Here is a 14,406-nt window from a genome sequence, read left to right as displayed (position 1 = left end):
AAAGTTTGTCAGAGTGCGCAGTTTTGAAAATTATAAAACAAATTTACCTTCTTAACCTGTTTTATTTGGCCATTTCCCCACCTTTTTATTTTTATTTACTTAGAAGTGGAACTTTTTTTTAAAGGTGCCAATTTTCATGGTATATTTTAAAATAAATGTGCATCACAAAGTTTGTTGTACCAAAAGTTACTGAGAGTTGTCATTTCCCTACCTGAATCCCCCCCCCAACAAAATGTACATCAATAAATATTTCTCAGCTTTAGTGTAAGTTAAGAGCATGACACTCTATGCCTCCTGACTACAGTGACAGCACTGATTCTTTGTTACAGACTGGACACTGACCAGAACATCAGGGAAAATCATGCCATGGGCCGGCTTGTGCCAGAGTCTCTGCAGCACTTGGGTCAAGAAGATCTCAGCTACTTCTCACACTGGACTCTGTGTCTAGACCTGGAAGATGAAGAGTCTAGTCGTGCTCGTCTCAAGCAAATCTGGACGATGAGCAGTCGAGAAAGGTAGAGTTTCTTAATACTACTTTTAATACTAATAAAAATAAAAGTTTTTGTCCTATAGCCAAATAACTAAAACACCACCTCTACACAAATTTTAGTACAGGGAATTCAGAGCTGTGTCAGTGCAGAACCTGCTGCCAAACAGGAAACCATCTGTTACAAGCCTGCCCAATGATCGAGGCACTGAAAGGAAATATTGACCCAGCCGTAGGCAGGGACACCCAAAACTATACGGGAGCCTGGAGGACCAGTCTTTACACTAGACTGGGATGTTTATTAAGAGATGAATGAGACTAAAATCATGCAGGCTAAAGTCTCAGTTTATGACAGAATTCCGTCTGGTAGATTTTTGGTCAAGGCGAAGATATAACTCCTTGATGTTGATTTTATTTTTTGTGAGTCTAATACTGCTCACAAAGAAAGCAAAAAAACTTAACCCACCTGATAGCTATATTCTGGAAAGAATAACAAAGTTGTCGATTCTGTTTGTCTTTGGGGACAATAAGAGCTGCGATGCTGATGGTTAGAGGGTACCTCTGGTAGGTTCATCTTCATATTTTTCCTCTATTGTTTCTGTCTGTCTTGCTCTGTCCTTGCACTATATTAGTGTTATTATGTCAATTCTTTGCTGTTTACTCAAACAAATGAACAAATAAGACCTTTTTGTTTTTTAGGTTAGTTTAGTAAGAGTTTTACGGCGTTCACAACTGCACACAGTCGTATGAGCGTAATCTAATTGTGAACTGACGAGGTTGTTTGAGAGACAAATAAAGGCATTGTTTCCGTGTGTAACAGGGAGTCGATGGGCGACTGCATTGGGAACCTTGTGATCAGCTGCTCTGCACTTGGCATTCCGGAATCTCAGTGTTTCACAGAAGGGAAGGGTTGCTCCCTTACCTTCCTAAGACATCCCGAGTAAGTATTTCTTCACCTTTGACGGGGCTCAAAATAATTATGAATTTGGTGGAGTCATTACCATTTTTATTTAGTTCTACGGAAATACAATCGTAATACCCCTGATTCCGATTTTTTTAAACAAATGGCTACTCCAACCCACTGCAAACCTTACAAGTGTAAAAATGAATAAAACCCACCAGACAACTCGGACGGTCAGATCGTCACGTCACGTGCAGAAGGCAGATCTAGCTTTTAACACCCTCTCTGCTTTGTGCCCTTGTCGTAGCTTGGTGCCACTTCGCTTTTAGAAAATCATTTGACTTTAGAAGTACCGAAGGTATTGTACGAAGTTTGAATCCAGATTACTAAATTTGTATTTGTTGATTACGAAAACCTATGCTGATGGGTGGGCAGCCCTGCTTTGACCTGTCTCTCCTTGTTTCGGCAGATTTGTGTCTTTTTTTTTTTTTCCTTCTCTGCTGATCCTCTGCTGTTTTGAAATGGGACGAATACATAACGTTTACATTTATGTTATCACAGATGGACTTGTGATTGGCTCTCTAAGCCTGCTCAGTTGGAAAATTTAGAACATATTATGAAAACACTGTGGAAAATAACCTTCCTAATAAATAATGGCTCTCCAGGCCAGGCATCCTAAAAGAAATAACTTGCCACAAAGCTTCATTGGTGGTTGGCGGGTTCTCTGGTGTGGTTTGTTCCTTCGTTCCTATCAAACGTATTCTTTTTTGTGTTTGTTACTCTGTTGTAAAACATATAATTTTTGGCACTTATATGACGTAATTGTGATGTACAATATGGAAATCACTGTACACATGTAAAATTTTGTTTTAAAGTGCAAGTATTCCTGTAATTTATGTCATTTTGCACTGACTTTTTATACAGTGGAAACCATATATAACGGGGAACGGGGATCCGGTAATAACAGGGATTTTTAAAGTCCCCGTTTTTCTCCTACTCTTTGTCTCTATTTATTATAAAGTTATCGGCAATAAAGGGCCACATCGGAGCCCAATCGGTTATAGCAGGGACAAAGGCTCGTTAACAGTGTGTAAAAAGTAAGAGAGAGAAAGAGAGTAACACAGTGATGGAGCAAGTCCACGCAAGCCACGCCACTGCCAGCACACGCAATGTTGAAGCGAGAGAGGGCTGCGGTGTGCTGCAGACTTCGATGTAACCCGAAGCCTAGCTACACGCACGCGTAATGTGTCATGCGCAGGCCATGGGAAACTACCCATGAATAAATTCAGCTGGTTAGTTCACAAATGCTTACTTCCCTTGCATTTCTGATTTAACAGGGATCTGATAAAACAGGGCTTTTTCTCTGGTCCCACCATCCCTGTTATATCTGGTTTCCACTGTACCTCAATGTTAAAGTATTGTAACTAATTTTCAACATTAACAGAGAAATGAGTCCGTAGCAAACTACTATTCAATACAGAAAATAACCTAAAGAGAGAAAAACAACTGAATGTCTTACGCTCTGTGCAAAGATTATAATCTTTTATTTGTTTTGAATGGGTTTTTTCTAGTCATTCTGGCCTGCCGCTGAACAGTGTTGGACTGGTCAGCAATGACATGGTGGTTGTGAGTAGTGAGGATGGCCGCTACATTGCACTCGCTACTGGCTTCATAAGAACCCTATCTGAGTCACGGGTTGAGGTTGTTGTTGACAGGTTGGTAACTATTGTCATGTCTGCTGGAAATTAATTGACAGGATATAGATTTATGTATTTATTTTAGGCTCCGTTCAAGGAATCGGATCCAATACTATTGTTTATTCAGAGTTGCCTGTTCACCGGATAAATAGGAAAGTCCCGATTTTTGAAATTGCATTCTGCCTGACTCTAAGAAAAGCCTTGATACGATATGGATTAGACGTTGTGATTCCAAAATTTTGAGTCCCCACATGAGGGTTTCTCCGGGCTTCTGAAAGTTCTGGATTTTTTTTTTCATAGTCAGTTGGCACCTCTGTTTATTGAAGAAGGGGGCGGGGGGTATTGTTAATACTATTATTATCACTTTAGTGTCTTACTGTATTCAGTTATTCTTTTTTTCTCTTTCTTTCTGTATTCACATTTCTTTGTTTGTCTTTGTATTTGTCTGTCTTCATGTCGTGGATCTTTGCTTCATTATTAAAGTTTTAATTTGTCTGTCATTTTGTTCACTTGTATTTTTGTCATTCTGTCTGCTTAGCCTGTGGTTATGGTTAGCAGCTGTTGTTAGCAGGTCTTGTGTGCATCTTTTTTTGTTTTATTTTCGAATGTCTTACTCTTTCAAGTAAATTGTGGTTGGAGGGTGCCACTGGTAGGTACTTCTTCTTTTCTTTCCCTCCCTTGATTCTGTCTGTCTTGCTTCATCCCTGCACTAAATGACTGTTATTGTGTCGATCCTCTTTTTTTTGGTACAAACTAAAACTCAGACTTGCAAGTCATTGGTGTGCTTCTGTTCAACTCATAGAATTGTCTCAGTGGGTGGTTGGCGGGAGCTGTGATGGGGTTTGCTCCTTCTTTCCTATGAAACATCTTATCGTCCTGATCTCTCCTTCTTCTTTTAGTTTTAGTAAAGAGTTTTACGGCACTTGCAACACAATAAGGTCATATAAGTGCCGAAGATTAGAGGTGTTACAAGAGAGGAACAAACACAAAATAGAAGGAGGAGAGATCAGGACGATAGACGTTTGATAGGAAAGAAGAAGCAAACCACACCAGAGCACCCGCCAACCACCCACTCTCCTTCTTCGTTTTTGTTTTTGTTACTCACTTTCAACACCTCTAATCCTCAGCACTTATATGACCTTATTGTGTTGCAAGTGTCGTAAAACTCTTAACCAAAAGAAACCAAGAATTTTCTCAACATCAATTCCTGTTTCAGGGACCAGCTACACGACACGCAGGTCTACACGGACATGAAGTTCCGGTTAGACAGAAACGACAGCTTCAGCATGTCCAGCCACCTACACACAAACCTGTGTCGCTTGATGGAAGCCACATCTCAGGCGTACGCAAGTTATTTATATTTTTTAAATGACGTAGTTGCTGGGGTTGTTTTTTTTTTTTGGGGGGGGGGGTTGTAAAGCTCATGACTAAATTATTTTTGGGAAGATCAAGGTAAAGTTAAATGTTTTTGCTGTGTTGCAAGGGAGCCGTACCTCAGATGCGTGACTTTTGGAGGGGGGGGGGGGGGGTTAAATCAAGGTAAAGTAAAATTAATGTTGCTGTGTGGTTTGATGGAGGCCACACCGCAGGTGCACGCAAGTTATATACTTTTATATAAAAATGGTTTAGATACTTTTTTTGGTAACACAATCGACTTATATTTTTTGGGAAAGATCATTTTAAAGTTGATATAACACCTGTTGGCTTGTGTCATTTGATCCAGGAAGTTGTGTGTTAAGAGGTACTGGGTGCATAGCACATAACTGCCAACCAGTATATAAAAAACATATTTACTTTGTTTTTGAAGGTCTAAATTAATGGGTATGTATTTGCATTGGAAAATAAGTATTGGTTTTTTTTTCTAGTATTGCTCTCCACAGTCTTGTCAATTCTGAAGAAAAAAAAAAAATGAACTGTCTTGACCAGATTTGCAAATGACAATGTGGAAAAAACACATAAATTTATTAGAGAGATCTTTTGCTTTACATTTCTGACATCTTTGTTTCAAGTCTTTTTTGAATAGCTTGAATGCAGAAAAGTCTGAAGAGTTTGGAAAGGGGGGGGGGGGTTGCTTGTCTAATGTGCACCAGTTTGACCTTCCTTGTGGGTAGAGTCTGTAATTTGGTTTTGAAAAATTAGCAGCTGTGATAGCATTATGATTGAAATTAGATGCCATTTTCATCTTGATCAGTTTTCCTCTGATTTTAGTTTAGCAACTGTACACTAACCGTGCCCGCATTTTTATAAAGCCAAACAGCTGAATTAGCTTCTTGCTTTGCATGACTGCTGGAGAATGCGTGTCTGCAGTGCACTGTTGTTATGTTTTTTTCCAGAGAGAAACTGAGGAATCTCATAATTAAGCTACACAAGCCAGCTTTTCAGCTCCAACTGCCAAAGAATCACATTCTGAAAGGTTAGTCAATCATAATTTATTTGACTGTGGTTCTCGAGAAGGTAGGTATATTGTGAAGTCCTTATTTGTGATTTTTCAGCCACCATATTAAATATTAGCTTCTTTTCTCTGTCCCAGATAAAATTTGTAATTTACTGCTCTAATGCCGGAATATTTTTTATTTACATATCAAGTTTTTGCTTGTGAGAAAGTGTTTCCTTTTAAGAAGGATATCTTGATCTACTGGAAACCAGCAAAGGCAGAAGATCTGTCTTGTGGATTTCTTTTAGAGTTCACAGAAGACAAATCTAATTGTGAGGCAGCGTGGTGGAATCAGGCTCTCGTCAAAATAATGAAAGTGAAGAAACTTGCATTTTTCTTCAGGTTTGTGAATATTTATCAAATGTTTGTTTTTTGGCCCAACACCTTTCATGCCCATTAAAGAACTCATTTCTGTGTGAATTTTTCTGAAAAACGTTGATTAAAGGCACAAAAAATGTAAATTTTCAGTTACCACGGACTTTTAAGCTAAGTAAATAACTAATCTTTGGCGCCATTTTCTCACTAATTTTACCACTGAAAACAGGTGACCCCCACCTCATTCTTTCGCAAATATCTCGACTTGTGTTCAAGATAAATGGATATTTTTTCATCCAAATAAAGACAAGTATACAAGCTTTAAGATGATACCAATGACTCTACATGCCCAAAAATTGACGAGAGCCTGATTCCACCACGCTGCCTCACAATTGACCCAGCAAGGCTATCAAATATTATGTGCATTATTACAATACTTGTTCCTTCTCTGTGCAGACACAGATGGTGTTGGCCACACTGACACAGCCGCTCACTTTCTGCTACCGAGTTCTTACACCTACCGGTCTTTTTCAGGCATTCTTAGTTTTGGTTCTAGTAAGAGTCTTACAGCACTTGCAACTCATTTAGGTCATATATAAGTGTGGAAGATTAGAGGTGTTACAAGAGAGTAACGAACACAAAAAAGGACGGAGGGTAAGGAAGCTAGATGTTTGGTATGAAAGAAGGAGCAAACCACATCAGAGCGCCCTCCGACCATCCACAATCGTTTCTTGTCAACCCAGTGTTGTCCTATTTACCTGTATTACCTGTATTACCTGTCCTGGGCAACAACGTCATTGCACACCGAACAGGTCCATAAGTGCTCAGTTAATTGTCCTATTTAGTTATCATTTCCAACAAGTGTCCTTTTTAGTCTTCTTCCTAAAAGGTCGTTGTGTTCAACCGTTGCTCTTAAGTGGTTTATGTCGATTACTTTGACTTCTCTGTTTTGTTTTACCTGTAAAGTTTGTTTCTTTCCCTTTTTTTTTCAGTGAAATCTGTTTTCAGATCCCTGAACAAACCACAAAGAGCTGCAGTGTTGAAGGTATTTTACCATTTATTTTGGTTATTGTGTTTGTGCCTCTGATTTTCGGATACGTATGTATTTCAATGAGCCGGTGAAGAAATTTTGTAGCGTTTTTAATACATCTGTCTGGTGTTCTCTTTGAAAGTGAGATCAGCTTTCTGGTTTATGCTTATAGTAACTAAAATTAGGTACCACAAACTAAATTTTCAAAGTAGCTCTGTGCCACATTTATTTGTTCCTTATGAAAGGCCTATATCCTCTGAGCATTTTGGTACCATTCTTTAACCTCTCAGTCAATTTTAAAGAAAATTGTTGTTTAAAAATTGATCTAATTTGTTACAGCCGCTCACTGGCTGCAACCCCATGTTTGACAGATAATAATTGTTGGTAGGTTCTACTTTTCTTTCCCTCTGTTATTTGTCTGTCTGTTTGTCTTACTATATCCCAACACTTCATGAACAGTGGTTGATTGGAGGACTCATTTAGTAGGTCTTACTTTCTTTTCTTTCACTCCCATTGTTTCTATCTGTCTGTCTTACTCATTCCCAACATTTCATAACCATTATTGTGGCGATGCCTTTCTGTTCACTCAGACAATTCAAACATTCTCTCCCTATTCAGGTGCTGATGGCCAAGGATTTTGCACTCATCAAAGGCTACCCTGGGACAGGTAATCATAATAATAATAATAATAATAATGATAATATTAATATTAACAATATTAATAACAATAACAACAATTATAATACTGACAATATTATTAACAATAACAATAATATTGATATAATTATAAATATAATAATGATAGTAATAACAACTGCATTTATTTAGCACATATCCATGTTTTCCAGCATGCCAAATGCACTTTACAACTATTATTATTAGCACTGTGCATAGGCCCAGTGAGCTTGTATCTCAAGTCAGGCAGGCATTGCCAAGAACACTTGGTTACTTTTCTTTAGAAGTTGGCACATCTACTGACTTAAAGCATTTACTGTGTATTTTTGTGTGTTCTTAGAAGGATAATTTCTATCTTATCCCGTTCAGCTTATCATGGGAAGTCAGAAAAGGCTGTGTGTACTCCAAAAATGACACATTTGAAAGCAGTTTACTGCATGCTTTTGTGTATTTTTATTCTGCTTTTCAAAACAAACAGCTGACCATGGCATTGGATTCATCAAGTAATGTAAAGCAAATATACTTGTGTGCCTGGAGAAAAGTCCGAGTTGTCAGAAATTTTGGATATTCAATTAAGGGCATATTCTTGTAGCAAATTCGATGCCGAGCACACTGATTTTTAAATTTTCCAATATCTCGAGCATCCTGAGTAATTTTAAAGATTTGCCACATTTTGTAACTCTGGGTGTAAAAACAAAGTTTGGAGAAAAACAGCTTTAACCGTAGTATGTTGACTCATTAACTTCTTTGCACATATTTAATCATTGGGGAAGTAGAAATGTTGCGAAAATAATTAATAAAAATATGTTTAGACTTAGAATATTATAAAATCCTTTGGTCAAACGTCTCTTTCTGATGGAACAAAATTTTCGACAAGGTAGACTTTTTTTGGCCTTTTCATTCCGTTGCTGAAATATAACTTTGCTGACAACTGGGGCCTTTCTCCAGGCACACACACATATAGGTGCTAAGCAAATCACCCAAAGGTTTCTCATGTAGCTAATGAAGATAATTATTTTTCAGAGTCTGATATAGATCATAACATTCATGATGACAATAACAGTGACCCCAATCAATCTAAAGCCAGAGACAAAGAAGCAGATCACTTTAGGTCTGGGTAGACCTAATTGCTTTACTAAGCGGGATATCTCTATACTGGTTACGGTAAAGGTAATATTTCACTTGTAAAAATCTTTGGCCTTCATTGTAAATATTGTAAGACTTTCCCTATGATTCAATTGAATCAATACAGTCTCTGTTCCTGCATGTCTCCTCAGGCAAGACTTCTACTATTGTTGCTCTCGTGAAAATCCTTCGCCTCCTTGGTCAGTCAGTTTTGTTGACCAGCTACACCCACTCAGCAGTGGACAACATCTTGCTCAAGCTCAAACAGGTACAGTGCGCTGCTGGGTCTCGGATTTTTCGCTTTATGTCAAATTCATCATCAATATGTGCCAGATCTGCAACAGACATCAGTGATAGTGGTTCTCCATTCGTTCCTTCACTTGGATGTTCTCAAAAAAGCTACGTTATCCTGATCTTTCCCCGTCACCCAATTGTTAAGGCTTTCCACATAGGTTGCTATGAGTCTACCCCTGCCTCAAATGTACAGTGGAGCCTGCTTGGGCTGAATTCTGCGGGGTTGCGGGATTTTCTTCGGTATAACAGAGTTTTTGGTTAGCAGGGGTTGCTCAAATGGAAGAATACAATTGGGGATTTTATTTCTTTTCAGGTTACTGCTATTTGCAGATTTACTGATGAATGAATTAAGGAATACTTATGTCTAAAGATGATTAAGATGACAGCAGTTTAATGGATGATGCATAAATGCTGAGTGAAGCAAACCCTCAGTCGTCATTGAGTAGCGCACATAATGCAAATTACTCAACCGTAAAACAGATTCTCTTTGATGTGTTCCTTTCACAAGGATGAGGTCCCGTTTCTGAGAGTGGGTCGTCAGAGCCGAGTTCATCCCTCCATTTTGCCTCACTGTGCCGAGATACTTACCTCATCTCCCAGCATCAACTCTGTGCAGAAGCTGAAAGACTTCTACGACTCTTATGTGAGTTAAAGATTTTATCAAGTGTAGATTTTTGGTCACATTTCCTCCTGAAATCATCGGCATCAATACCCATCTCTCCCTGCATCAGGGTATAGGCCATGAACAAACACTTTCCACTTTTCCCTATCCTATTCTAGTCTCCTGATACTATCTATCCATGCCTTCCCACTTTTGTTCCTGCTGAAATGTGTGCATGTAATTGTGTCTCTACAGTATTGTGTGTGCAGATAGTATTACCAGGAGGGTGCCGTTTGCAGGTCCCTTTTCTTTTCTTTACCTCTCTTGTTTCTGCCTGCCTATTCTACTTTTTCTCAACTCTAAATGACTTATGATATGGACGTGCTTCTCTTTGCTCAAAGGTAAGCCTGTGTGTGTGTGTGAGACTGTGTCTTCAGATATGCGTGTATTTGATTATGTGTCTACAGATGTATGTGTGTGCATGTGCAGATATATGTGCTTGTTTTTGTGTGTCCAGATGTGTGTATGTGATTGTGTGTATGCATTTCTGTGTGCTCATGTGATTGTCTATAAACAGATATGTGTGCCTGTGATTGTGCGTCTGAAGTAAAGAGGCAGTAAGAGACAGGGTTGGACAAAAGAGCTTGTTGGTTGTACTTTTGCAAAGTCATGTGTGTCTTGAAGAAAAAATAGGTATTAATTTGGCTAAATGCAATGTAAAGAGCTTTGAGTCACAATGGGATTGCGAGTGCTGTGCATAAATATTAACTTTTTCATCACTATTACCAGTTCATTCAAACGTTTTCCAGGACATTGTTGCAACCACTTGTCTCGGCACCTCCTCTCACCCGCTGTTTGACCAGCGAACCTTTGACGTGTGTATCGTGGACGAGGCGTCTCAAGTGTTGCAGCCAGCCTGCTTGGGCCCGCTTTTCCGATGCCGTCGGTTCGTTCTGGTTGGAGATCCCCAACAGTTGCCGCCTCTGGTGCAGAGTAAAACAGCCAGGTAGAATAACGATAGAGGGTGGACAGCTCCATGTTCTACACAGTCATGGCCAGCTCACACACCCAATGATTGTACAGTTCCCACGCACCCACTGACATCTCCTTGTCCCACACACCCAGGGATTGTACGGTTCCCACACACCCACTGACATCTCCTTGTCCCACACACCCACTGACATCTCCTTGTCCCACACACCCACTGACATCTCCTTGTCCCACACACCCAGGGATTGTACAGTTCCCACACACCCAGGGATTGTACAGTTCCCACACACCCAGGGATTGTACAGTACCCACACACCCAGGGATTGTACAGTTCCCACACACCCACTGACATCTCCTTATCCCACACACCCAAGGATTGTACGGTTCCCACACACCCAGGGATTGTACAGTTCCCACACACCCACTGACATCTCCTTGTCCCACACACCCAGGGATTGTACAGTTCCCACACACCCAGGGATTGTACAGTTCCCACACACCCAGGGATTGTACAGTACCCACACACCCAGGGATTGTACAGTTCCCACACACCCACTGACATCTCCTTGTCCCACACACCCAGGGATTGTACAGTTCCCACACACCCAGGGATTGTACAGTTTCCACACACCCACTGATTGTACAGTTCCCACTCACCCACTAACATCTCCTTGACACCCATGGACAGCTCCCATTCCTCCACACACAGCTGTTATATTGTTATATATGACCACGGACTAGACTGCTCAGTATCACACACACCCTCAGATGCTCCCCCCCTGCCACACACGCACACCCGCACACTCCCAAACTCCCAAAAACACACACACACATTGACATATTTTTCACACCCATTGTGTACCCAATTCAAAACTGTAGACTCAGATTTTCTCCTTTTCATTGACGTACAATCTGACCTCTGAAAGGTCTTCAGGGTGTTTTTGTTCGTCCACTTTTGAAATTGTTTAGAAGTTTTCTGTGAACCTGATTTGGATATAATGAAAAACGAAATTATTTCTTTTCCAGCTCTCTAGGAATGGGTGAAAGTTTGTTCGCAAAACTAGATAGTCAAGGGGCCACTTTTGAGTTGCACTTACAGTACAGAATGAACAGGTAGGCTAATATCTTCCTTTGAGCAAAATATCTTTTATGTCTGTAATTCTTATGTCTTGTCTCTTAGATTAGTTGTTACACGTATTTGGACTGGACGACAGGTAGTAACATTTTAGTGGGGATGTGCTGCGCCTGGATCAGAAAGTAATAAACTGAAAGAATGAAACATAAAGGCTTTACGAAGAGACTATCCTATTGTTGTAAAAATATTTGAAAGCAAATTATGTGTTGGAAGGATTCCATCCTCGCAAGTTTTCCACATATTTCACACTTTTTGTTTCGTTATAATTTCGTAATGTATATGTGCCTTTTGTTAGTTCGTAGAGTTGCTATATGTGAAGCAGCGTGGTGGAATCAGGCTCTAGTCAATTTTTGGGCATGTAGAGTTATTGGTATCATCTTAAAGCTTGTTCATTTGTTTTTATTAGGATTTTAGAAAATAACCATTTATCTTGAATACTAGTCGAGATATTTGTTTTCAGAGGTAAAATTAGAGAAAAAATGGCCGCCAAAGATTGTTATTTCCTTTGCTTAAGAGTCGATGGGTACATTTTTTGTGCTTTTAATCAACGTTTTTCAGAAAAATCCACTCAGAAATTAGTTCTGTAATGGGCATGAAAGGTGTTGAGCTAAAAAAACAAAAATTTGATAAAAATTCACAAACCCATGGAAAAATGCAAGTTTCTTCACTTTGATAATTTTGACGAGAGCCTGATTCCACCACGCTGCCTCACATATTATCTGTAAGGAGAGAGGGAGGGCGGGAGAAGGTTATTCGTTGATATGATGCCTTGCATTTATAACTTGTGTCAAAGAAGCTGGTGAAAACACAATGGTCAATAAAGTACAGTGGTCTCAACTTAACAACCCACTCTTGACATATAACAGAATTTTTGTCTATAATTTACCTGTCTAAGAACCTGTCTAAAATTAGAAATCTGAACCCCTCACACACACGCACGCACACACACACACACACACACACACACGCACGCACGCACACACACACACACACACACACACAAACACACACACAAACACTCACACCCCCTTCCCTCCCGGTTTGAGCTTAGGGCAATAAACGTTACCAAGCTGCTTCACCATGCCTTGTCTGTATCCCGATGACCTGGTTCTTAGGTGGAAACCACTGTTAATGTCTTCTTATCTGTCTTAAATACTGACAGAAAAATCATGGAGCTGAGCAACGATCTGGTATACAATGGAAAGCTCCAGTGTGGAAATGATGACGTTGCAGAGCAAAGACTTGACATTCCTCTTGTGGACAGCCTCAAAGTAAGTGCTTTTTTGGGCTAGGGGTATTTTTTTTTGGGGGGGGGGGGTGATTTTAAAAAAAATCCCTGCTTTTAGATCCAATTAAGTGAGCAGAAAAATGTGCCATCAAGCTGAACGAAAAGATTTGACCTTTCGTGTTTTCAAAGTATATATAGTTCTCTCTATGTTTGTTTGTTTGTTTGATTTGGGGGAGGGGAGATTTGCTTCGATTTTTTTACTTTATCAATTTTTCAAGATTGTTTCTGTTCTGACATAGCAGAAAAATATTATTTTGTGGTCTGAATATTTGACATTGAAACCCTTTGACAAAAAGATGGTTGATACATTTTGATGTCAAATAACATTACAATATACTTTTCAACTTCTCAAATTTGCATCTATAACAACAACTTCTCAAATGACCACTGTCTATTTTGTCTTCAATGGATCTTTTCATGTGGGCCTGCTCACCCTCTTATGTTGATACGTCTTAAGAGACACTCTCTTACTTCTGCTTCAGCATATCAAAATCGTGACAAATCAAGGCTTGAAATGGCAGGAAAAATCTTTTTTTGTTGACATCATTTCCTAGATTTGTCCGAGGGGTTCTATGAAATGTGACTTATGATGGCCTGGTAGGTCTGTGTCCTAGGAATGCCCCTTCAGATCACTTAATATTACCTCCAACACACTGGTCAAAATGTTGACCCTGGTGATACATTGAAGTTTTTTGTCTTTTACAGACCAAGCCAGAATGGATGCAGTCTGCTCTGAGCTGTGAAATGGAAAAGTCTGTTGTTTTCCTCAGTACAGATCGGGTGAGTTGTTCAATTTTGTTTCTCTAAAATGTCTACTTATAGGTTGTAGGCTTTGAATATGGGCGACTGAATTACTTACCTGTATTACCTGTCCTGGGCAACGACGTCATTGCACACCGGACAGGTCCATAAGTGCTCAGTTCCCCCCAGCACCAAAGCCCGCAAGGTATCCATACTGATTGTTCCGGTGGCTGTCTGATTATGCCAACGTCTTTCCCTTCCAGATAATCGTTCCTTTCTTCCTTCTCCCCTCTCTATCCCCATTTCCCGCATCCTAATGATTGTGTGGTGAATTACTTAACCCTACAGAGCCAAAGGCCAAGAACTCATTGCAGCACATCTTATCACTATCTTCTTGCTGCAGACAGAAAAATCTACATCATAACATGCTGAGGCATGCATTTGGTGTGCAGGAGGATAAAGGTTGTCATGCTTAACCGTACATTCAGATCCATCGGTTTGTGTCTATTACTTTGCTATATAAGTTCTTTGTTGTGTTCTCGGCACTAGAAGTTTTATTTAGATGCCTTGATGTGGTGTGCTTATTTTAACGTCTTTAGTGATACTATTGTTTTCACGTTTCTGGCGAAAGTGGGTGATTTTGTGCTGATTTGGTGTATGTATGTATATGTATATATAATATATATATATATA

The 14,406-nt window shown here is 39.6% G+C and overlaps 1 protein-coding gene across 2 annotated transcripts in view; it reads left to right on the top strand.

The window, feature by feature from the left end:
* Positions 1-14,406, top strand: part of LOC101857952 (DNA replication ATP-dependent helicase/nuclease DNA2) — a 41,687-nt gene that overhangs the window by 21,564 nt on the left and 5,717 nt on the right. For both annotated transcript variants that reach the window (XM_013083643.2, XM_005100388.3), the window contains exons 16-28: positions 330-515; positions 1,308-1,427; positions 2,960-3,103; positions 4,302-4,427; positions 5,419-5,498; positions 6,827-6,879; positions 7,483-7,531; positions 8,817-8,932; positions 9,467-9,601; positions 10,369-10,565; positions 11,576-11,662; positions 12,847-12,955; positions 13,678-13,752. In XM_013083643.2, the coding sequence (XP_012939097.1) occupies positions 330-515; positions 1,308-1,427; positions 2,960-3,103; positions 4,302-4,427; positions 5,419-5,498; positions 6,827-6,879; positions 7,483-7,531; positions 8,817-8,932; positions 9,467-9,601; positions 10,369-10,565; positions 11,576-11,662; positions 12,847-12,955; positions 13,678-13,752 (1,477 nt within the window). The remainder of the gene's footprint in view (positions 1-329; positions 516-1,307; positions 1,428-2,959; positions 3,104-4,301; positions 4,428-5,418; positions 5,499-6,826; positions 6,880-7,482; positions 7,532-8,816; positions 8,933-9,466; positions 9,602-10,368; positions 10,566-11,575; positions 11,663-12,846; positions 12,956-13,677; positions 13,753-14,406) is intronic.

This window comes from Aplysia californica, unplaced genomic scaffold, assembly GCF_000002075.1.
Source record: "Aplysia californica isolate F4 #8 unplaced genomic scaffold, AplCal3.0 scaffold00246, whole genome shotgun sequence".
Lineage (NCBI taxonomy): Eukaryota > Metazoa > Mollusca > Gastropoda > Aplysiida > Aplysiidae > Aplysia > Aplysia californica.
This window is presented reverse-complemented; position numbering and strand designations above follow the sequence as displayed.